Below are 23,589 nucleotides of genomic sequence, written 5' to 3'. Positions count from 1 at the left end.
TCTCGCCTGAGCCAGCGCATATGCTCTGCGAGACTTTTTGTAAGGGGGCTTCAAAATCTGACCACACGCTCATTCGTGTGGTTTGTTTTTGGTCAGAGGCTATTCGCCTTTGTGTGTGTCTTTCTAAGAAAGACAGCACGCAATTGGGCAAAGGCGGGTGCATGACCCGCCTTGCTCCGCCCACGGCCTATTGCTTGCGATCACCCGCACAGGCACCATCTGTTTTGAATGATTGTGCGCGATAATTCAAAACAGATGACTCGCTGTGGCGCGCGCCCCACTCGCGTGCTTGTTTTTGTTGGTGACGTGTTTCCCTTTCACGCTGCTTATTCTTTTTAAATGTGTTTCAACATGGCGCGCGGTTTAAATCTCCATATTGGACTTGTTTGGAAATACTCACGGACGCATCTGACTAAGTTAAGTATTGGCCTTATATGGATGCTACTTCTGGTCATTAGATCTACGGTATTTTGGCACTCTGCAGTGTATGTGTTTATACGTAGTACGTAATGTATGTTATTTAACATATGGTTACCTATGGTCACGCCGAATAAAGTGGCTTCATATTTGGGATCGTGCAACACTTAATAGCATGCCGCATTTCTTGAGGTTTAGCCTCCATTATGTTTGTGTGCGCAGTACGCCTCATAACGATTGCCATTAATGGGTACTATTTTTTCAAGTATTCGGATGCGGGGTCTTCTTTCCATCATGCCGCATCTCTTAATGAGGAGCCTTTACTACGGTTACGTGCACAATATGCCGTTTGTGATTGAGCACTGACTTCGATCCTCACTACTGGGGATAGCCTTTAATTCAACTGCTGGGCACTGTGGTCACCCTAACTACATATAGTGCGTGGCTTCTATGTGCTTGAATGGGTGATATATATGTTTCTTAATATCGACTTCTAATGGTGCTTTCACCTTTTTAGGTCTGCTTCTCGTATTCAGCCCTCAAACCGCCTCCCTCCCGTTCCCACCCATGTCCGTTTTCTTCCCTAGTTTCTTGCACTGCCTTCATCCCTCTTCCACCCGCCCTTCATTTGACCTCTCTCCGCCATCTCTCATCCCCCCCACCCCACCACTCCTTTTGTTCTTATGTCAACCCTTTAGTCCACCTCTTCTTGTCTTTTGCTGCCCACCTCTCACCTGATCATTTCCTTTCCCCTCAAATCCTGCATATACTCTTACCTCTCCTCTATAACTCTTCCCGAGCTTCATTTTCTCTGCCCCTCCTCATCACTATTTTCTACACTTCTCCTCCAACTTCCTTCAGTGTTGCCTCTTTAACCTTCCTTCTATTTTCCCCTTTCTTATCTCCCATTCTCTTGTTTAACCCCTCTCCTCCACCGACGCTTCCCCTCCTCTCCTTCTCTCTCTTCGCTTCTCCCTCTTATACACTTCTTTCACCTTTGCCTCTCTACCGACCCTCTCTCTCATTTAAACTTTAACTTCTTGCATGTCCTACCCAGGAGGTCCGCCTCCCACCACCATCCTTTCTCTACCCCCTACTCCGCTTTCCCCCCTCCTCCCCCTTCACTCCCATCTATTCCTCTCTTTTTTTCTAATACCTCAAAAGTACCTCAAGTATGATGCAATGGCTCTTTCTCGTAATATAAACTACCTAATCTTATCTCACTCAGCCCCGCCCTTCCACACACTCGCCTATTGCAGTCTAACATTGGCAAAAATAGAAAAGTCAGTGTAATAGCTCCTGTCAGTCATACATATTTTAGGTGTGTTCCAAAGCGCCTAATGGCTCCTTCCGGTACCTTCTGAGCGCTGATATCTACACATATACCTGTATTTCAGCGTTACCAGTAAACGGCGGCACAGCAAGGAAAATTTCTCCCACTGCAACTGTTTTGGTCGTAAAACAGGCCTGATTGGGGTGCCCCAGGGCCACAGCACCTGCTGCACCAATGAAAGCCGCGAATCCTTTCAGTATTATGAATGCGCTCCGTCGCTCTAATGGGGTTTCGTGATCTGGGGCTTGACCTGTCGTGGGTGCAGGGGACTGCTACAGGATACAAGGCTTTGGTGTGGTTTTGCTGTCACTAAAGCTGCCACGAGCAGCCAGAACTGGCAGGGACTCGACTGAGCAGTCATGATGTGTCGAGATAGACAAACCAATAGAACAGGCAGGAAATAGTTGCCAACATTCCCCCCCCAAAAAATAAAAAAATAAACCTTTTTATATTCTTTTTTTAAATAAGGTTGTTCGATTATACATATCATCTTAATTATAGCAAAGATAACAAAATGCTTACAACACTTTTTACTATAACTTTGCTACACACAAGCTTCGCTTATCTACAACATAGCTTAAACATATTAGCAAAGCCAATAGGTCTAGCTAAACACTTACAAGGTCCCAAAGGCGAGACCTATTGGCTATGCCTATGCTTGTTATTCAAGCTATGACGCAACCTGACCCATGGATTATTGAACATAGTATTTGCTCACACAGCCTATTCATGAACTTGTACATGTGCCTGATTCCTGCCTATTATTGTCTCGTTGCTGCTAGATCACTGTATTGGTGTGGGAACTGTAACAACTGTTATAACACTGTAGTTGGTGTACACGCTATAGAAACTGACTAGAGCCCTTTGGTTGTAGTAAGTCAAACATTCTACCTGAACTCTACATTACTCGGTGTAGTAATTGTTTGTTTTACTGTGATATTAAAAAAATACTTATCTTTTTATTATGACCAGCATTAGATTGGACAGCAAGTTATTCTGCATATTGTTTAAGTACTTGGCGTCTATACATTTACAATACCCCTTGAGAAGACTTTGCCTGCTGACCTTTTCTACCCTGAGAGGCAAGTGCGGAGGTGGTGTATGTAGCCAAGTTTGCAAAGCCATGTAGGACGACAGACCTTAATGTGCTAAGGGAAAACAACCACTATAGTTGAGGTCAAGTAGCCCTTGTGTGCCCTGTGGCGCCTAAGAGCGGGGTCAGCAAGAACCCTAGTGCATCGCACATTGCAGGAGCATTGCCACCATGACATAGTCATAGGTCATCACTGACTACGAGTTCCACGATTTGACAGCCTACCAGAGCCAAGGCATTAGTAAAAAGATACCAAGATCATTTTTGTATCAGAGGTACTTAAGATGCATTGTTAAATGAGTGAACAGTGGTTAAGAAGGATGGGGAGCTTGATGAAATGGAGGCTAGACACAACTGCCAGTGATGGGAAGCAGACAGTAAGGGAGGCTACACTCTGGCATATGAAGCCTTTTGTAACAGAATGGGTAAGAAAGGCTAGCAACTCCTGAAATGTTATTGAACTCTTTTTGGGTCACAAAGTACTAGGGAAGCATTGTCTAAGACGAGTCAGTGATAAGGAGACAAAGGTGTTTGGGCCATGTCGGAACTAACCTCTGAAGTGATGTGTTTATGTGAACAATACCGCAAATAGCTCCTGCAATCTTGGAGAGGTTCTCTGTGCATGTATGTGGTTTCTTTACATATCTTGAACAAATTGTGACCTGCTGGTCGTTGACGGATGTAGCTTTTTAAATTTTATTCTATCTTTTGACTCCTCACCTCTGGCTAGATGGGATTAGGAACACATTAATGTACTTCAAAGTGAAGAAAGTAGAATTAAAGAATTATGATCTAAGTAATATTGGTTATTTTTCCTTGCAGAGGAATGGCTTCTTATTGGTACCAAGCAAGGTCATCTCCTTCTGTATAGGATCAAGAAAGAGACCGGTGAGTTATAACCCCCATTACATTTTACTGCTACAACTTTATCTTTTGCCTGGGACAGTTTGGCTAGTTCTCCATTATGACCAGAAAGCCTCAGACGCCAACCTGACCCCCACCCCTTATTAGACTTCTAACCTAAACTTGTATGCATTTCAGATGCACATATATTGTGATACTTGTGCCACATCTTCAAGTCAGAGAATGAATAAAGCAATCCAGCCTTTCTGGTCCTCAAAGGATGTGTGCTGTTATGTAGAATAGGTAAATGGCCATCAAATGCGCTAACCTTTGGTACTGGTAAAACTTGCACTTGATGCTTGACTGGCTGTCTCTTACACGAAGCAGAGCAGCATGGATCCCCCGGGCTGCGCCTGAACCTTTCAAATCAGACTCACTAGGCGATACACTCACCCTGGATTATTTCAGAGAAACTGCAGCCACAACCCTTTGAATTAAATTCTAATTACGCCGCAAATACAGTGCGGACCTTAATTTACGGGGCTGTATCATGACTCCACATCATTACAGGTTGCTTCCCTGTCCTGAGGAAGACCCACCCGCTGAGGATGTAATTTACCCTCTATGCACCAGGGTCGAAACGTCAACTTACCTCTCTTCCCCAGCCCCCCCCCCTCCCTTCCTCCCCCCCCCCCCCCCCCCAAAGTGGTCCTGTACCTAACATCACCACAACCCTGCCCATCTCACAAATTATATCTCTAGGCATCTAACAAGAACATTTTAAAGAAAATGTTAAACTACTTGCGAAGGACAGGCACAGTTGTGAACTAGTGTCATTGGAAAACTGTAGCCACTTCGCTAAGGATTAACATGTGTTTAAAACGTACTGCCCGTGGTAATTTTTCTTCCATATCTGGGTCCCCCCTTTATATCTGTCCCACTCATGATCACAATCTCTCCCTCTCACTCCTTCTGGAGCAACCTTCATCTATCTTCTATGAAGCGTCAATATATGGTGATTTATGACCAAAACATTTGAGAAATAAATACAAATCACCTCAGTAGCAATTTTTGGGTTCTTTTGTGTAATTCGAGAGTGTTCTTTCCCCCATACTCTGCATTTTATGAAAATTGGTGTGCATTTTTGGCCCCAGGTTATATCGGATATGCCTTTAAAACAATGACTGTCTTCTTTACTAGATTATAATTGAGTCTAGGACTGTTATATGACTGGCTGTCTTGGTCATACAATTGTTTGTACCTTTTTAATAAGTCTTTCTCATTTCACCTGATTAAAACGTCTGTGTGCGTTCGTTCATAAAAGGGATTTTACAGGGCTGATTCATGAAGTCCAGGGCCCCCTTCCAGTATCTGAAAAAGTTCATATTAGACGTTTGGTTAGAGTAGAAAATAATATTCTCAAAAGTGAATTCTGGAAGAATCAAGGCATGTAATAACCTAGAATTCCCTTACCTAAATCTTATGTTGACCGACCCCATCATCCACTCTTAGGGTTTAAAAGCACATCGTTCATTAAATGTGTTGAAGATGAAAGCATTGTAGTGCTGAGTTGAATATAGATGAAGCTTTTAAGTGTTTGAATTATTCATAGACCAATTCTTGCTTTGCTATAGTGGGTCCTAGAGAGACCATTTTAGTTCCAAATGTAGTCCTAATCGATTCATTCTAGTGCTTAAATTGGTTTTAGACAAAGCTTTGTCAAGGTAAGTGCTTGATTGGTTATGACTGGATGAGTTTAGTCCTTAAATTGGTTCCATTAAAAGTATCGTAGTGCATTGGTCCTAGGCAAAGCTTTTTACTGTTTGAGTTTGTCCCAATGTAATCATCTTAGTGTAGCTTGGCGATGAAGCATTTTAGTAGTGGTCTGCAAAAGGTTAAGAACCACTGATGATCTGGGGTATTTGACTTCAAGGGACTCGCATCATTAAATTTGGATTACTCACATATGCCGTTTGTAACTGTTTTCAGTGTAAAAATGTATGAACAGTGAACCAGATTAAAACACTTTATATAGAGGCCGGGAATTGATGTTTCTTTGCAAATGGTTCATTCTGTCACAGTCAGTCCTGGTAAGACTTTTAGAGCGTGACGGTTGCCAGCAGAATGCCCTTCTGGTGATAATCGCAGAACCTCTTAACATCACACTGTACTATAACCCCATATCTAATACAGAAAGTGTTACGTTTTCAAGTTGTGCCTAAAAGCATTGTGGTCCGTGATTGTTTCATTATATCTATTCGCTTTCCACATTTGGGCTACCTGAATGGCAAAGGTGTGCTTGCCTGTTTTACCTTTGTTAAATATTGTAACTCCTATCTCTTAGTAAACAGCAGAGCACGTAACCCTGAAAGCAACATCAGGGCAGACCAGGTATGCTGTGGAAATGAGGCTGTGCGTATTATCAGAAGGGTAATTTAACTGCCAGATGCTAAGTTTACACTTTTGGTAATGAAATGTGATGGGTCAGTATGCTGTCATACGGTGGTATAACATGGATAAATTGATTCTCCTTACACATGTCTATATGAAATTCAGTGATTTGCTCAATGGCATGTCAGTGAGAACGCTTGATGGTAGTTGTCCTTAGTCTTCCACTGTTATTACTGTCAAGGATTGGATGCTGATAAGGAACTATTGTGTATCGGTCTTGACTGCCAGAGGAAGGGGTGAATTCTCTCTAGCCACATACCACCCTGCACGGAACAGTACATAAGAAAGGTTTCAAGTGTCTCCTGAAGAGGGTCCCAGTTAGGAGGAAAGAACACAGAGGTTAAAAATGACTCCTTGGAAATCTTGAAGATGAAGATTAATGCTGAAGTTAATAGCCAGGCACTAAACTCCCCCTGACCACAGGGAGGAGGAATGAGCCAAGTAGTAGTAGATCCAGCAGAAGTTCCAAATGCAAGAAGCAAAAATCGAAAAGCAAAACCAGGGGCAAAAAAAAGCAGCAAGGCGTTGAACGTAATGAAAAGCAAGGGAACAATTGTGACACACCCATCACTTGTAGATGCCTCCTAATATATGACTTTAACCGAAAATTAACTTCATCTTGAATTGATAACTTCAGATAGACTTCTCTGAACCTACCTTCATCCTGCAAAGGGACGTTTATAATGCTCATCCATGCCTGTTACTTGTTCCGCGTGATATCTGTTTAGCACAGGAAAGAAAAAGCCCAAGTTTGACTTCCTTCGCCCAGCGCTGAACTTTGCAGCCTCATCCCTGCCCTTCTCGCCCAATGCTCTGCACAGCTCCTAGAGACCCCCAGGTGGCTGCGATCACGAAAACACTGTTGCTGTCTTGACAGCGAGTATGCCTAAGCACACACTGATGCAGTGCCCATGCTGCAAGACTACATGAGGAATGCACCATCTTCTCCTGATGCTTGCAATGTCTGTTAAGCCCACAGTCCTGAGGTAAGAATTACAAGTCCCTCTATTGACTCATGTCCTGCTAAAACAGCATTTTTCTGACAACCCAATGGGCAACATCAATGCATTTTGGTTACTTGAAAAATTTGGCTTTCTGTTTCAGTACGTAATAATTCCTTTAAATGGACTTAATCATACAACATTTTATTACTGTAATGTATTGTTTATGGTTCTAATATTTTTTTTTACCTAAAATACTCTTTAAAATAAATGCTTAATTTGTTTTGCTGTGTTGCAGTTCCTAAATGCATTTTACTTTGCTCATTAGGGTGCAACAAGTTTGAAGTGACACTGGAAAAATCCAACAAGAACTTTTCCAAGAAAATACAACAGGTGGGTAGAAAATCTCCATTCAAAGATAGTTAACCAAGCAAGACATTTGTTCCTGGGGAGTGAAAGCAAAGTGACAATGAGTCATGCTTATTTTCCCCAGTAGTCTTTTCAGAAGTCATGATTATTGTGTGTTTACTTGGAAGAATTGTTTGTGAGACTGCCTACAAAGATGGCTCTATTTATGTCTGAAACATTGTAGAGCAGGGCACAGCTTTGATTTACGCTGCAACAATACCCTGCATATGGATTCTTTCATTTGAGATGAGCTCCATCTATGCTACGCCTTTATTTAGTAATGTAGACCATGTGGGTTTACTTAAATCACGATTTCTGTCCTTGATCACCTAAAAAACAGAAATATTTTATCCCCCCACCCCCCCCCCCCCAAATTTGCATGGTGTGGTATTGTAACACGAGCACATTTTATAAAGTCCTTGCGTCCATCAATTGACTGATTATAATTTTAGGATAAGATTAGCACACATGGGTACTGTTGAAATTACCAGGAGTCATGCTTTTAGAAGTCTTTCCTTTTTATTAGGTATTTACTTAAATGTGTATATGTACACCCAATAATGAGCACTCCAAGGGCTTTTTATAGGCCATGAGAGTTCTCATGGCTTCAGAAGTGAGCGGTGGGGTGCACTAGGTGGGGGGCATATAGTGGAAAAGAGAGAAAAAAATCCTCCAATCTCATGCTATTTTTTTCAAAATACAGCCCAGCACTACAATAAAGATATTGATAGGGGTACTCTAGGACTTGGATCGTGATGGTGGGCTCAATTTTATCATGGAATGTTGATGGTCTAAGGACAGATAGATGTGCTAGACTAATTCAGTATCTAGGGGATTCAACTGCTCGAATTATAGTTTTGCAAGAAACTCATTTAACCAGGAAGGAGTGTCTAGATTTATTCAGTAAACAGAAGTGGGTCCGACAAGTTGTCTGCACTGATCAAAATTTTCATGTGAAAGTGGTAGCTATTTTAGTAAAACAGCTCGAGGCAACCCTAGAGGAAAATGAGACTGACCAGATGGGCAGATGGGTTATTGCTAACTTACAGTTCTAAAGTAAAAGATATGCCTGGTGGGATATTATGGACCTACCGTGGAGGATATTGAGCCCCTCAAAGTGGTCTTTCAAAAATTACTGGCATTCTCTGTTCCTGGTATTATGGCTGGAGACTTCAGTACCATTATGGACAATAATCTGGATGGATCAACCAACAGCAGGGCTAAAACGTCTCGAGAGAACAACTTTCATAATAAAAAGTACGGGCATTCATCTAGGATAAAATTCATATTAGTGGATCATGGCCATACTTTTCTAGATCTTTTGTGCCATCGCCTAAGCAAAAAATTACAGTTCGTCAGTTCAGCTGCTTTTGTTGTAACCATTAGGATGGCAGTGGGTGGTGTTAAAACTAAACTGGAGTGAACCAATAATGCCCAGAGGACTGCACTAATAAGGAGACTTTTCAGTTTCTTAGACAGTTTCCTCATGGCCACCTTCAGACCAATGCCACCCTTGGTCTGTGTGAATAGCTCTTTTACTGCAACCGTCTCTACGTGGATGGTTATCACTAGTATAGAAATTGTTCTAGCTCCTACATTTTGTAGTGAAAGTTGGGACCAGGACCTGTCTTATACTTTTTGCAGAAGGCTTTGCATTTCAAGACCTTGGAGTGACTGTGAAGGGTAGGTGGCATTTGGTTTAATAAACCTGGTACAAAAATGCATGCGGTATCGGTAATAAGAATACTCCCAAGCATTTATAGGTGTAGATCAAGCCCTCCTAATACAATAGCGATACCTCTAGGCCTTTGACTACCTCTTCAGTCACGAGTACTACCAACAATCCCTAATTACCAAATCTATTTTAACTGACCACACACAATACTAGATATCAAAGGAGAATGACTCGCATGTCCTTTGTATTGCCAGGGTCTTGGGATCTCATCGTTTAAAGACCCTCATTCACATTGAACATACGGTGCGGTATATTTTGGTTCTCCGCCCTGTTGGTGACATGAAAAGCATCATCACTGGGTCTTTTTCATTCACTAGAGTGTTCAGTTCTCCAAGTGATATGCTTTCCTCCACCTGTAGGGAGACTATCTGGGTTTTTCAACAGTTGTCATTGGAAAGTGCGAGGGTGTGTTTGGAGTGTGATTAAATTGACCTCCGATCCTCAGTGTGGTCTTTAATTCCCAAGGATGGTGTAAGGTTAAAAGCGTAGGTGGTGCTAGGTGGAAGAGTTACTAGTGAAGGTCGTGACTGGTTGACATGTTTCGGCCCTTTGGTGCCCCTACTGGCCTGCTGGCCTACTTCACAACCAAGTTGTAACACCCCCCGCGCCTTTAGACACTTACGGGTGAGTAGCGTGCTTCACAACTCCTTGATTGTTGTAACAGGCTACCTCGCAGTAGCGAGTTGAGAGTAAGTAGTTCACTTACCCTTCTTCATCGATGAGCCCACTCGCTCATCTTCTTATGTGAGTTCTAGAAACAACAACAGATGCATTACAATCTATATAATGATGCCTTACAGAATTTGGAAAAATGCTGTTTACTCATATAAATCTCTGGGTGCTACTGGACATTGGACAACTTTACATTAAAAACAGGGAGGCTGGAATTCAGATATTATATAAATGTTCCTAGTCAGTTGTTGGGAACCTAATAAGCTATTTGTGATATGTAGTTAATATTTAGTGTAGAAGCAAGTGCTCGGAGCACGTACCATGCGCAGTGCTAGCGACAGTGTCTCATATGTGCTGCGGATGTAGGTATTAAAAGAATTTCTTATTTCTTAAAAACGGGAACTGAGATGTTCCAGAGTTTAAATGGCTATCTTACCTCTATCGGTGTGAATAGGAGTAAGGGACATAACAATCTTGTAGAAGTGGCTTACTTTTCATTCTTTAAACTATTAGGGCTACTCTGGTAGTCGCGTATGTGCGCAGTGCTTATGGCTTAAAAACCATGTACAGACGCGTGATAGTAATATTTACACTACATGCGCAGGCATGGGTTCAATAAATGCCGAGATAGCATTTACATTAGATCTTTGCTGTACATATCGTGCGGTCGTAAGTTCTGAAAAGAAAGGAGAGAGAGTACCTTGGCATGGAGGTGATTATTGTCCCACAAGGAAGGGCGGTGGTTTCTTGCTCTTTATTCTTTGTTATTGGGGCTACTCTGGTAGTCACGTAGTGCGCGGCGCTTATTGCTTAAACGTGTACAGACGCGTGATGGTAATTTTCACACTGCGTGCGCTGGTACGAGATAAGTTAATAGTGTCTAGCTAGCATTTACATCTGATTTTAGCTGTACGCATCGTGCGGTCAGAGGTTCTGAAAAGGGTGCCCTTTGTAATAAACAGAAAGGGGAGAGAATACCTTATGATGGAGATGATTGTTCTCCCTCAGGGACGGGTGGCGGGACTCTCTCTGTTTGAGGAGAGCGAAGGTCGAACAAGCATTGGCATAGCCAATAGGTCTCGCCTTGGGACCTTATGTGTTTAGCCAGAACCTTTGGCTATGTTGTACAGCATTGTGGCTGTTGTGCATCATGTTGAAAAGTTATAATAAAAAGTGTTAAGCATTTTTGTTACCTTTATACAAACCAAGACGACATTATATACAACTGAACAACCTGATTAAAAATTGATTTTAACATAAAAAATGTCTTCTAGTGTTTTTGTACTTGCACTGCTGGAAACTTCTTCCTGCTTGTTGTCATGCTTGTTTGTTATAATTCTGTTTGTTATGGGGGAGCGAGACATAAATAACGGGGGATTGGAGGTTGTAAAACAGTAATTTAATTAGAACACGAGCAGTGGACGGTCACTAGGGGAGAATCAACAGATGCCAGATTCCGAGGGCAGATGATGTGATGTTTAGGTGATGCTTAGGTGGTGCGCTGATACAAAATGGTGGTGGTGAGTGATGTTTGGTGCTCAGGTGGTGCCACTATATGGTGTGGATTGGAGGTACGTTGTGGATTGTGGAGTTGAAATATGTTGTTTGGTGTGTAATTATGTGGTGTGTATTGAAAATGTGTGGAGTTGAATTGTGTGGCCTGGAACTGTGGTGTTGAGTGAAATTATGCTTTGTGAAATTGTGTCATGGTGTGGAGTGCTTCCAGGGTCCATGGAGGTGATAGCAGTAGGCGCTATGCAAGAGGGCTTATTATGGACCAAGGCGGGTTGCCATGTCACAGGACTCCAGATATCTCTAAGAACAAATCTCCCTTAAAAGTCAGTGCTTCCCGGAAACTTGATTGAAATAGAGCCTGAAGAAAACTGTAGTTTGTTGAATGACGTTACACAGAGTCTGTCAGAGTGTCTTACAGACTCTGTGTATGATATCTGTACGGATAAAACATTTCAAACCGTTTGAAGAAGCGAGTGAAAAATCGTGGAACACTTGGGCCGGTAGGGAATTTGATCAATATGAATTATGTCATCAATAAATGATGACATTTGTGAAGCTTAGTAAACTGAATTTATATCAAATACACTTTGAAGTATTGTGGTGGTCACTATTTGTGGAATATCTCCAGATTGGCATGGTTGAAGAACGACCTCCCCTCCCCCAGGGTTCCAGGAGGCGGTCCGATGCAGGCCAGGCACCTCACTCTCCACTCTAGGTCATTATAGGTTTGTTTGCAGCAGTCCGCATCATTCACACTGGAGGTCACAGCATTGACGTTGTCCATGATTTCCTGCCATGTCCTGGCCCAGCTCTTAGGACCCGTCCTTTGGCGTGAGGTGTCCCATAATTCCTGACGCATCTTGGACAACTTCTGCTGCCAGAAGTTCAAATTCTGAAAACACGTTTTGTATCCAATAGGCTATGGAATTGCTTTGGGGTGATCGTATGGCCTGGGCACTGATAGATTGCAAAGCTTCCCTTTGTACCAACCCCAGAAGATGGCTGTATTTCCGAAGCTGTCTCCTGGGTTTGCCAGGAATGTGTGTTCAGCTCTTAAAGGTGCGGTGTGGGGAATTACAGACTCAGGGAGTGTTATCAACACAGGACAACATGTCGTGATGTGCTTCCAGTTGCAAGTCACTGCTCTATCAATCCTGTGGAGACGGGGCGCACATTTATCAAATAATGGCATGTCAGGGTCACGCTAGCACCCCACAGCGGGGGTGACACCGGGTCCGGTGTTACTCATCTCTGTAAAATGCAAGCCTGTGATCTGGCCCAGAGTTGAGCCTGTGAGCTACAGGTGGCAAGAAGATGTACACAAGAGAGGAGTCCTTTACCACCAATATCTATGTGTCTCAATGTACTCCAATGACAGGGCGAGGATGGACGGGGAGGAGCTGAGCATATATATACATAAAGGAAATCTTACTATACTCCCTCCCATAATGAATCAAGACATTCAGGGGCAGCGTGAGTTGAAAGCAGTACTATTGGTTCTTACAGTAAAATGCTCTTCACTACTGCCCGTTATAGGTGGCCCCAACACGTTGGCACCATTGCTCGAGCTGCCACCGGGAGTGTGGGCCCATACCGCTTGGTTGGCTAGATGACCGTGTGGTGGCTGCACTGAAGGGAGGGCTGGCATACCCTGAGAAGAGCGGGGTCTCGAAGCCTGCTGTACTGCATTCTTGGGAAGTGACCTGCCTATAACGTAGGTACAAGCCATCTCTGCCGCACGTGTGGATTATTTCCAATTGTACAAAAATGAATTTCCACATGGTGGCACCAGAACACCAAAGACGCTTATAACTGTGACACATTTACGAGTATGACAATTGAAAGGATATTTATCGCACAAATGAAAAGGGATTGACTGGCAACTATAGATAACTAATAATAAGCGCGGCCGCGAAAGTGCAAGCGACCGCGCTAGTAACCTGATCCATGACCAGCTGCCAGTCTTACGCGTCCCTGCGCATTCCCGAGACACCTAGACCATGGGAGTGAAAGTTTTGAGGGAAGGCGGGACATGCAGCCGTTTTGGCCATTTGCGTGCTTTCAATTATTGAAAAGTGTTACAGCAAACAAATGATGGGCGGAATGCTGACCATGCAAACATTCTCCCCCAGTCAAAAGATCTGGGTTAAATACATCGTTCTTTTGCCATATGCAAATCAGTCTTGACCCTGTGCCCCATGGGAACAGTCCAGACCGAACGTCCAGGCCAGCAACGAATTATGGACGTGGGTCCTGTGCTCTCCATGCCACTGGAGTCAAGCAAGCCTGGCTGATGAGGGGTGAAAGCCTGAAACCGATCCCAGGATGCTTGTTTCTGGTCCAGGGAAGACCTGGCCTAGGAGTTGGGGTTGGACTGTCACCATGGGGAGCATGGTCAAGACTGATTTGCATATGGCTGGGTTCAAACTGGTATGGCATGGTGAGCAAAAAAACGATGGACTTAGGCCCAGATCTCTGTACTGGGGTGAAGGTATGACATTGTTCTGCATTCTGTCCATCAACTGTTGTTTTTGCATTTGTCACCCCGAGTGGGACGGGTATGCTCAGTCGGTGGTCCCGTGCTCTCCATGCCACTGGAATCAAGCTATCTTGGCTGAAGAGGGGTGAAACCCCGAAACCGGTCCTAGGATGCTTGTTTCCAGTCCAGGGAGGACCTGGCCTGGCAGTTCGGGCTGGACTGTTCCCATTGGGCACAGGGTCAAGACTGATTTGCATATGGCTGGGTTCAAACTGGTATGGCATGGTGAGCAAAAAAAGATGGATTTATGCCCAGATCTCTGTACTGGGGTGAAGGTATGACATTGTACTGCATTCTGTCCATCAACTGCTTTTGCTTCAATTATTGAAAGCCACACGCAAAGGCCAATGGAATTTGTGGGAGGGGGCACACCCACATGGAGAAGGCTCTTGGAACTCTGAAGTGATTCCAAGAGCCCTCTCCTAGGGCAGCGCATGCACGCTGGCTAGGCGAGACCTAAAAAGGACCAGCGTTAGGCTAGTGAGCCTGTGAAGAGGATCCAAGTCTTTAGTTAAACTCCTACCTTAGCAAAGTGCTGTCTGCAACTTGTGCTGACTCCGTCTTCTGTGCCCCGGTTCCGCGGGCAGGAAGAGGATACTATTTGTAGCTAGTGGTTAGTAACCGAAAAGGCTGGCATAGTTGAAAGTCTCAGTTGTTTGACTTGGGCCATACGAATGTTGGTTAGTAAACGGCATATAGGTTCTTAATCAACCCTAAGATGTTGTTCGTAAAGTCAACAATAAAGAAATTGATGGTAATTTTGTTTTTTTTGGTGTAAAACGGTTCTGAAAACGTCGCATTTCACCAAAAAACGGTGTGATTTAAAAAAAAAATAATATATATATATATATATATATATATATATATATATATATATACTTTAGTTGACCGTTATGTAGGGGCTCGTGTTCATACTTTGTGTTCTCTGCATAAGGCTCTATCCTGCCCTAATTTGCGAATTTTTCCTACTTAATAAAAAAAAAAATCTGTCTTTTATATAACGGTTTGTCAATTTACTGTTTGGTGTATCATGTACACTACTCTATCTTCCTGCATTTTGTTGGCCTTGTCCTTCTCAATTAATTACATTGTTCTGCAGATGTGTGAACATCACTGCTCTTTTGTTCCTGGTTTTGTGATGCATAGCGTAAAATTTCAACCAAAAAAGCATAAATAAGTGTATTTTTGAAAAGGAAATGAAAGTGATGGGAAACCGAAACTTTGTCATCATCAAATGTGCAGCACTTCAAATCCTCATTCCACTATCGTGCAAAGTAATTAAACCCTGAAGTAAAACATTTTAAGTCTGTCTGACTAAATAACACCTCTCTGTCAGAGAAAAAGTGTTTCATTTCAAGGAGTACCAGGCCTAGCAGTTTGGACGGGACTGTTCTATTGGAGTAGGAGTGATTTGCATATAGCTGAGCCCATGAGGTGGCATGGTTTGCAAAATAATAATGGGCAGGGATGCTGCCCAAATAATTATCAGTGGGTGAGATTAATTCAAGCATTCCATCCATCAATTTTTTGTATTCTTCAATGAATAACTTCTAAGGCCTACCAACACCCCTGAGGGCAACCTTTTGTTCTAGGGCAAGCACATACTTTTAAATATGGGGTATCTTCCGCAGGCATTTCCCCCAGCTATTGCTGTACAACTTTGACTTCCTAGCCAGAAGGCGTTGGTAGTAGCCAGAGTAGAGATGTAGGGCATGTCTGTGACAGACTAATACTCAGGGTGGGGTCTAAGTGCCTTGGCCTGATATGGAGTGGGAGAGGTGAGTGGCTCAGTAGGGCACGTGCAACACAGGAATGCATGTATGTCTTCATTTCTTTTTTTTTTTAAACATATTTTTATTGCAGAGTTGTAAACAAGGCATCCAGTAAGTCAACCTGTACACGCTCGACATCACAAAGCTCAGCTGCCGTTATAACAATGCACACAGCCATTCAGCCCACATCCCGGGGGCCGGGCGGCGTACCAGCACAGTGACTCAGAGAGTCCAGGCGATCAGCTCACAGAGACGTCAGGTGAACAGCGTAATGTAGTATCTGCTTTTACACCCAACCAACTCCCTCCCCACAATCGCCGCCAAATACGGTCAGCCACTCAGAGTCGGCTGCACCAGGATTATCCTTGTCCACCGCACCGGTCCACCTTAGCAGCGCCTGCAGCCTACCCAACATCACATTAGCGGTACCTAAGGAAAGCTGCTCCAAAACCCCTCTCCCTTCTAGGCCTTGGTCAGAGAGCCGGTCTGCCAGCGCTCGTAATATCCCTACAACTACACCCCATGAACTCCCCCCCCCCCCCCCCCCCCACCCCTCCCACCCCCCAACTGCTGCTGCTGTGGGTTATACTTGTGGGTTCTGACGCTATGGTTCGCCATTGATCGGGTTTTGCATGTGGTCTCTCAAGCCTCCGGGAACCCCGCCTTCCGAATGGTCGTGCTCCGCACCCTCCAGTAGGTAGTCTTGCAGAGCCTGTACTATCATCTCCCAAGCCCTCGCCCACTCCAATCCCTTTTCATTACCTGTCTTGACAGCCTGTCGCCTTCTGAGCACACTCTCACATCCAGACCATTTCAACAGCTCAGCCGTCCATCTCCTAACTGAGGGGCCCTCCCGGGACTTCCAGTGCCATGTGATTTCTCTCTGGGCCAACATGAGACCTAGGTCAATGAACTTGCTCGTCACCTTCGTCTTTGCCGTGTGAGGGAACCAGAGCAGGAGACACGCCGCCATGTCGAATTCTACCTCCCGGTCCGTGACCGTGTTCAAAAGCTCTCCCACCTCAGCCCAATATGTCCCCAGCTTCGGGCACCCCCATAGTAGGTGGTCCAGCTCGGCCCCAAGCGCTAGGCATCTCGGGCACGCCGCCTCCTGCACCTGAAAGTATCGTCTAATCCTTCCCGGCGTCATGTAGGCCCTATGTAGGAAGAAGAAATGGACCTGCTGAAAACGGGCATTCCTGCTACCCTTCCACGTTCTTCGCAGAATATGGCTCCAGACCGTGTCCGGAATGGGTTTGCCTATGCTTTCATCCCACGTCTCCTTCAACGCTGTGAGCGGCTCTAACCCCTCCTGTAGCATTCTAGAGTGGAGGCAGGTCACCGCCTTAAGCGTTCCCGCCGCCATCACCACGTACTGGCAGGCCGCGTTTGCGGTAGGTTCCACCAGCCCTCCCCTCCAATGCTTTTGTATCGCTGCAATCACCGCCGCATGCAGGAGGTAACTCCCATCCGGGAAGCCAAACTGCGCCTGCAACTCCCCGAAGGGAGCAAGCACCCTGTCGACATAGAGGTCCCCCACCATCTGCAGCCCCAACTCCTCCCACTCTGCCAACGGGGACCAGTCGCCTCCATGCGGTAACGCCGTCAGCATCCCCAGAGGGATCTCCGGAGCATACGGACACACTGCTTTCGCTCTCTTCATACTCCTGCGCCAGCACAGCTGAACAGTTCTCTCCTCTATAGACAAGCCTCTCCGGTCCAATTTCTGTTGCATTACTATATAAGATAAAATATGTCTCTGGATGCCGGTCCCCCTCCCTTGTTCCGGGCCTCTAAACGCTCTAGCAATGTTCTGTGTCAAAACTTGGAGCTGCGCCGCCAGGTAATATAATTCGAAATCTGGGACCGCCAACCCTCCTTCGATTTTTGGGGCGCATCAGAGTCGTCAGGGCCACCCTACGACGTCTGGTCCCCCATAGGAAACCGATGACCAACGTCCTCAGATCTTTGAAGATCCGCTGCGGGACCCAGATTGGCAGGGTGCGGAAATAATAGAGCAGTCGAGGCAGAGCCACCATCTTTAACAATGCGACCCGGCCCTGCACTGATAACGAAAGGGAGGCCCAAAAGGTCATGCACCCCTTCAGGGCCCTTATGCAACGCCCTATATAACCGTCTAACAAGTTCGCGATGTCATGATAGATTCGGACCCCCAGATAAGTGAAGCATGTAGCCTCCCAGATCATATCCACCGTTGGAGGGGGATACGGCGTATCTGCCCGCAGCGGGAAAACACAAGTTTTCGTCCAATTTACCCGGAGGCCCGACAGCCTACCAAAGCCCGACAGCATCCCCACAGCCCCCACCAGGGCCTCTTCGGTGTTTTCCAGGTACAGTAAGAGGTCATCAGCGTACAATGATATATGATGGGTCGCTTCACCACAGCTAATCCCACTGTACACCCTCCCTGTCCTCGCCCGTGCCGCCAAAGGTTCCATCGCTAAGGCAAACAACAGGGAAGACAGCGAGCAACCTTGTGCATGCATGTATGTCTTCATGTATATATTTTACCCCATATGAGTGTATGCACTAGGTGTTCAGGAGTGTTGTGCTCTCTATAATTCTGCTGTGCTGCATCTGAATACTATAAATAAACATTTAAGTATGATGTGAAACCATCTGTTGAATGTGTTTGTTGAGGTGATGATTGAAGGTTTTTTCTGGGCCTGCATTTTAAAATGGAGACACTTGAATGTACTTTTAAGTATGCCATGTTCCTTTGGTATGTATAACAAATAGACCAGGAAGTGTACCGGCTCCTGTAAAAGTAGGCCAAACCATATTAATTGAAGAGAAGTTTCATATGAGGGGATTTGAAGTGCATAAAGTACACAGTTTGCTTATGTGTATATACTGCTTATATCAAATAGGGTTAAACTATCTGTAACATACAAAAAGTGTCTGGGTGTCCCTAGACCCCGGTGATTCACTTGGTTTGCTGCATTTTTTCAAATATTCTGGTGAGGAAGACCCTTCTATTTTGTAAGACCCTAACGCCGGAGTAGCCTCCTAAAATCTAGTAAGGACAGTAGTTGTGAAATTGCACTGATTTAAAATACTCTGTTCAGTGCAGCTTTATGTTACATTATTAGGAATTTCTAAAGCGCTTGTTCACTGAAAGGCTTCATAGCCCTGGGAGCACTAGCAGTAGGGCGGAGCTGCAATCAAGTGTAGGCTTCTCTGAAAAGCTATGTTTTTAGCAGGGTTCTGAATTGCTTGTAAGAGGTGGTGATCTTAGTGGCTTGAGATGCCATGTTCTAGAAACCGGGCCAAATCTGAGAAAGAATATCAATTGAAGTGCATAATAATGTACATTTAGTGGGCTGATCTGTCCGGTATTGTGCAATTTTTAATCTATCTGTAATGATTGAAATAAAAAGTCATTGCATGTTTTGAGAATGTATCTGTCATGACCTGGCCACTCATTCGTTGTTTTTTTTTGTTCGTTTTTTTTAACCTGTGTTCGAAGGTAAAGCTGTGTGAAATAAACCACCACTTTTTAGAATGAGACATGCTTTGAAAATCTGAATAGGGTTGACCTTCAGTTGAGAACAAGGAGGGTACTGTTGCAGGGATTCTGCTCATGCACAGAACTATGCGCAGGAAACCAGGACCTCAGTGAATTGTGGTGTACCAAAAAACTCACCTCAGTACCCAGAACCCCTATCCGACTAGCATCCGTGTCTCATTCGTTCTCCGTACTACAGCGACGCTACCAATGATTAGACAACCCAGAACAAGCGACTTAGGATACTCTCAGGAATGGTGGGAATCAAGAACACTCTTAATCCTTTATTCTCATATCAGTCCACAACGTGAGTGATCCAAAACACAGAGAAGTTTAAAATGTTTATTTTAACTACGTGCTCTGAGATGCAGTATTTTGGCTAACATAAACAGACAAATGATCAGAGATAATACCATCAGCATTGTTACAATTCCATAAAACACAAAGGGAGAAATCCTATAATGATAGTGGAAACAGGTCTTATAGCACCTTGGATACCACCCTCTCCTGGCTTGAAGCTAGTTTTATAATAATAGAAGGTCTCTAGGTTTGAATGGGAAACCCCATACCTCCAAGATCAGCTTAGGTGAATCACATCACAGGATCAGCAACGCTCTCTGTGTCTTGAAAAGTTTTTCTCCAAGTGCCAGCATCATGCATGCAATGCAATATTAAAGGCACCCGAGTTTCAGATATTTGCAGCTGTGTGCTTGTTGTGTCTAGAGCGTGGGCCGATCAACCTGAATTCAACAGCATACATTGTTATTTGACCTTGAAGGCTCCTGCACACAGTGTTCAGACTAAGGTCGCGGTGTAAATCTAGGGATGTGAAAAACCGACCGTTCTCATGTGAAGAAAAAGCAACCAAGCAGTTTTACTTATAATAACAGGTTCGAGGCATATGAGCTGCAGATTACACACTGTGCATAGATCGCCATCTGGTGTTGGGCCCGGATGTTTGCAGTTGTTTTTCCTCTTGGAAAGTCTTTGGAAGTCACAAGGTATGTGACTCCTCCTTTGGATCGTATTGCGCATGGGCTTCGGTTCAATCCTCAGACTGTTTTTTTTATCCGCCATCGGGCTCAGATGTGATCTTCGCGCTCCGGTTCCGAACAGTTTCCAGTTCTTCTATCGACGCGCAATCCTTTCCCCCTTTCGCGGTATTGTTTTCGATCGCGATCTCCACACTCAACGCGGCTCTCATCGATCCAAGTCTTCGATTCCGGTCGTCGACTAGGGCCTTCGGGCCTACCCAAGCTCCGGTCCTGGCTGATGGAAAGGACTCCATTCAAAAAGTGTCCTCGATGTGGGTCCAAATTTCCCACACCGATCTCCATGAGGTATACAACCTCTGCCTCTCCCCTGAACACGAGGCTCGAGACTGTCCGGCGTGCAAGTCCATCCGGTCCAAGAAAACCATTCGAGACCAAAGGGCGAGAAGAACCATGGCACACTCGTCAACAGCGATCCCAGACGACATCTTCGGAGAAGGCGTCGACGCTCCCGAAGGACAGCGCACCGAGGAGGGCCTCGTCAGCTCCTCCGAGGCAGACGATTCAGATGTCGAGGACATCCCCCGGCACAGAGGGTCGTGAGTACCAACATCCACCCCCACCCCACACCCTCGACGGCATTGAAAAAGGCTTCGGTCACGCCTTCGCCCTGGAGCCTAGGCACGACCAAGGACACTAGGCTCTGGCTCGAGCCAGCCTACCGTCGGTGCCGAGAAACACTCCTCTGCACTGACGCCGAAAAAGAAAATGGCTTCCTCCTCGGCACTGAGCTCCACACCGAAACACTCGGCGCCGAAAACAAACACCAGCTCCTCGGTACCGACACCGGAGCCGCCCAAAACCATAAAACCATCGACACCCACACCTCAAAGCCAAAAGTCATCTCTGAGACGAGTAAACAACCAGCCATTCCGAAGCCGCACAGATCATGACAACGAACTGATGCAGACTCAAGGACAATAAGGCCTATGGCCCGATGCCTTCGGCGCCGATGGACCGGACACTCACTGAAGAACTATTTAGGCCTGATCCATTACAAAAAACACTGGTCAAGGACCCTAAGGCTGGACATTTGATGCTCCGCATCAAAAAGAGACCTCTGGACAAGCCTGCTCCACCTCCAAAGAGGAAAGACTTTGCTACCTCCCCTTTGAGAATACCTTCACCCCCTCCTCCACCGGCTCCTCCTCCTTCTCCCCCACCTCATCATTCCCCCACACCCTCTCCGGATGATGATGATGATGTCTATGATGACACAGGGGACGAGCCCCATGACCAACCTACAGGGGACCCCACTCCTACAGGCTCCCCAGACCCATGGGACGACTATAACATTCCAGACATCCCTAATGTCCTGCAGGATGATCTCTACCCTTCAAGACCATCCCCACCTGAAGACTTAATGGGGTTTAACCACCTACTCCAGAGGGCTACACACTACCACGGTGTGGATCTCTATACTGACCCCGTGGAGGAGGACTTCCTCTTAGATACCTTTGACACAACACACAGGTTCACTTCCATCCTGCCCATGCTTGAAGGCGTCATCAAGCACGGGTCATCAACCCTCGCATCGACAAAAAATATAGGCTGCCCCACAGACCCCACCTACATCAGAGGGCCAGCACCACTAGATTCCCTAGTAGTGTCCACTGCAAGAAAGCGTGCAAACTCCCAGGCATCAGGCGAGGCACCACCACCTGATAAGGAGTCCAAACTCTTGGACGCATCGGGCAAGCGCACTGCATCCCAGGCTGCCAACATATGTCGCATCGCAAACACACAAGCGCTTTTGGCAAGATACGACAGGGCACATTATGATGAATTAGACGCAATAATGCAACACCTCCCTGATAAATATAAAAATAGAGCCAATGAGCTAATCCAGGACGGTAAAACCATCACCAACACCTCCATCCGCTGTGCCCTAGATGCAGCTGACACCGCCTCCAGGGCAATTAACACCAGCGTCCTCCTCCGTCGGCATACCTGGCTACGGATTTCAGGTTTCAAACCAGAGGTGCAAGCTTCCATCCTGAATCACCCCTTTCACCAGGAACATCTGTTCGGCCCAAAGGTTGATGAGACCATAGAAAAAATGAAAGATACAGATACGGCGAAGTCTATGGGAGCCTTACAATCGCACCCTCCCAGGCGCTCCTTTCGCCGCTCTTCCTTTCGAAGCACCTCCAGTGGCTACTCCTCTGGCACCGCTTCTACTTCCTATAAAGCTCCTACCTAATCCACCTCTACAAGGGGTTACCAAAGAGGCGGCTACAGGGGCAACAATAATAAAGGCAGAGGCAAGACAAACACCTTCCGCTCTGCCTCCACCCCTGCCCAATGACTTCCCTCCACTCCCCCAAGATCATCCCACTCCGGTCGGGGGCAGACTTCACAATTTCCTTCTTGTCTGGACTACCATCACATCAGACAAATGGGTAACGCAATAATTCGGTCAGGCTACTGCCTCGAACTAACATCTACCCACCCAAACATTCCACCCAAACAACGCCCAATGTCACAGGAACGTTTAGCACTACTAAAACAAGAGGCCCTACAAAAGAGTGCGATAGAGCTAGTTCCTACCAACCAAAAAAAATATGGGAGTTTGCTCCCTATATTTTCTCATACCAAAAAGGGACGAAACTCCAAGGCCCATCTTAGACCTCAGACTCCTAAATCACTATATACACTCAGACCATTTCCACATGGTCACACTCCAGCAGGTACTTCCACTGCTCTCCCAAAACTACTTCATGGCCACCTTAGACCTCAAGGACGCTTATTTCCACATTCCTGTTCACAACGCTCACAGGAAGTTTCTCAGATTTGTAGTGGACTGTCAGCACTATCAATTCAAGGTGCTCCCCTTCGGAGTCACCACAGCACCACGGGTGTTTACCAAGTGCCTAGCAGTAGTGGCAGCACACCTGCGAAGACAACACATTCATGTCTTCCCATACCTAGACGACTGGCTCATAAAAGCCAACTCCTACAACCAGTGTGTACAACACACTCACGCCACTATCCAACTACTTCACGACCTGGGCTTCACAGTAAATCACATGAAGTCCCATCTGCAACCAACCCACGTAAAGCAATACCTCGGTGCCACCATAGACACCGCAAAAGCGCTAGCCTACCCCAGTCCTGCCAGGATAGCAAGCATTCAGGCTCTCCGTGCCAAATTTCAGCCAGAACACTCTCTTCCAGCTCGAGTGTTCATGCAACTTATAGGAATGATGGTCTCTTGCATATTCATAGTACCTCACGCAAGACTCCAGATGCGTCCTCTCCAAGAGTGCTTAACGTGCCAATGGAACCA

The 23,589-nt window shown here is 45.5% G+C and overlaps 1 protein-coding gene across 1 annotated transcript in view; it reads left to right on the top strand.

The window, feature by feature from the left end:
* The window catches only part of VPS39 (VPS39 subunit of HOPS complex), a 341,156-nt gene that overhangs the window by 23,409 nt on the left and 294,158 nt on the right, over positions 1–23,589 (top strand). Inside the window, exons 2-3 of the mRNA XM_085627090.1 lie at positions 3,666–3,731; positions 7,407–7,471. Of these exons, the coding sequence (XP_085483216.1) occupies positions 3,666–3,731; positions 7,407–7,471 (131 nt within the window). The remainder of the gene's footprint in view (positions 1–3,665; positions 3,732–7,406; positions 7,472–23,589) is intronic.

This window comes from Triturus cristatus, chromosome 9, assembly GCF_964204655.1.
Source record: "Triturus cristatus chromosome 9, aTriCri1.1, whole genome shotgun sequence".
In the NCBI taxonomy this organism is placed as follows: domain Eukaryota; kingdom Metazoa; phylum Chordata; class Amphibia; order Caudata; family Salamandridae; genus Triturus; species Triturus cristatus.
The sequence above is the reverse complement of the archived record's forward strand: the minus strand, read 5'-3'. Positions and strand labels throughout refer to the sequence as shown.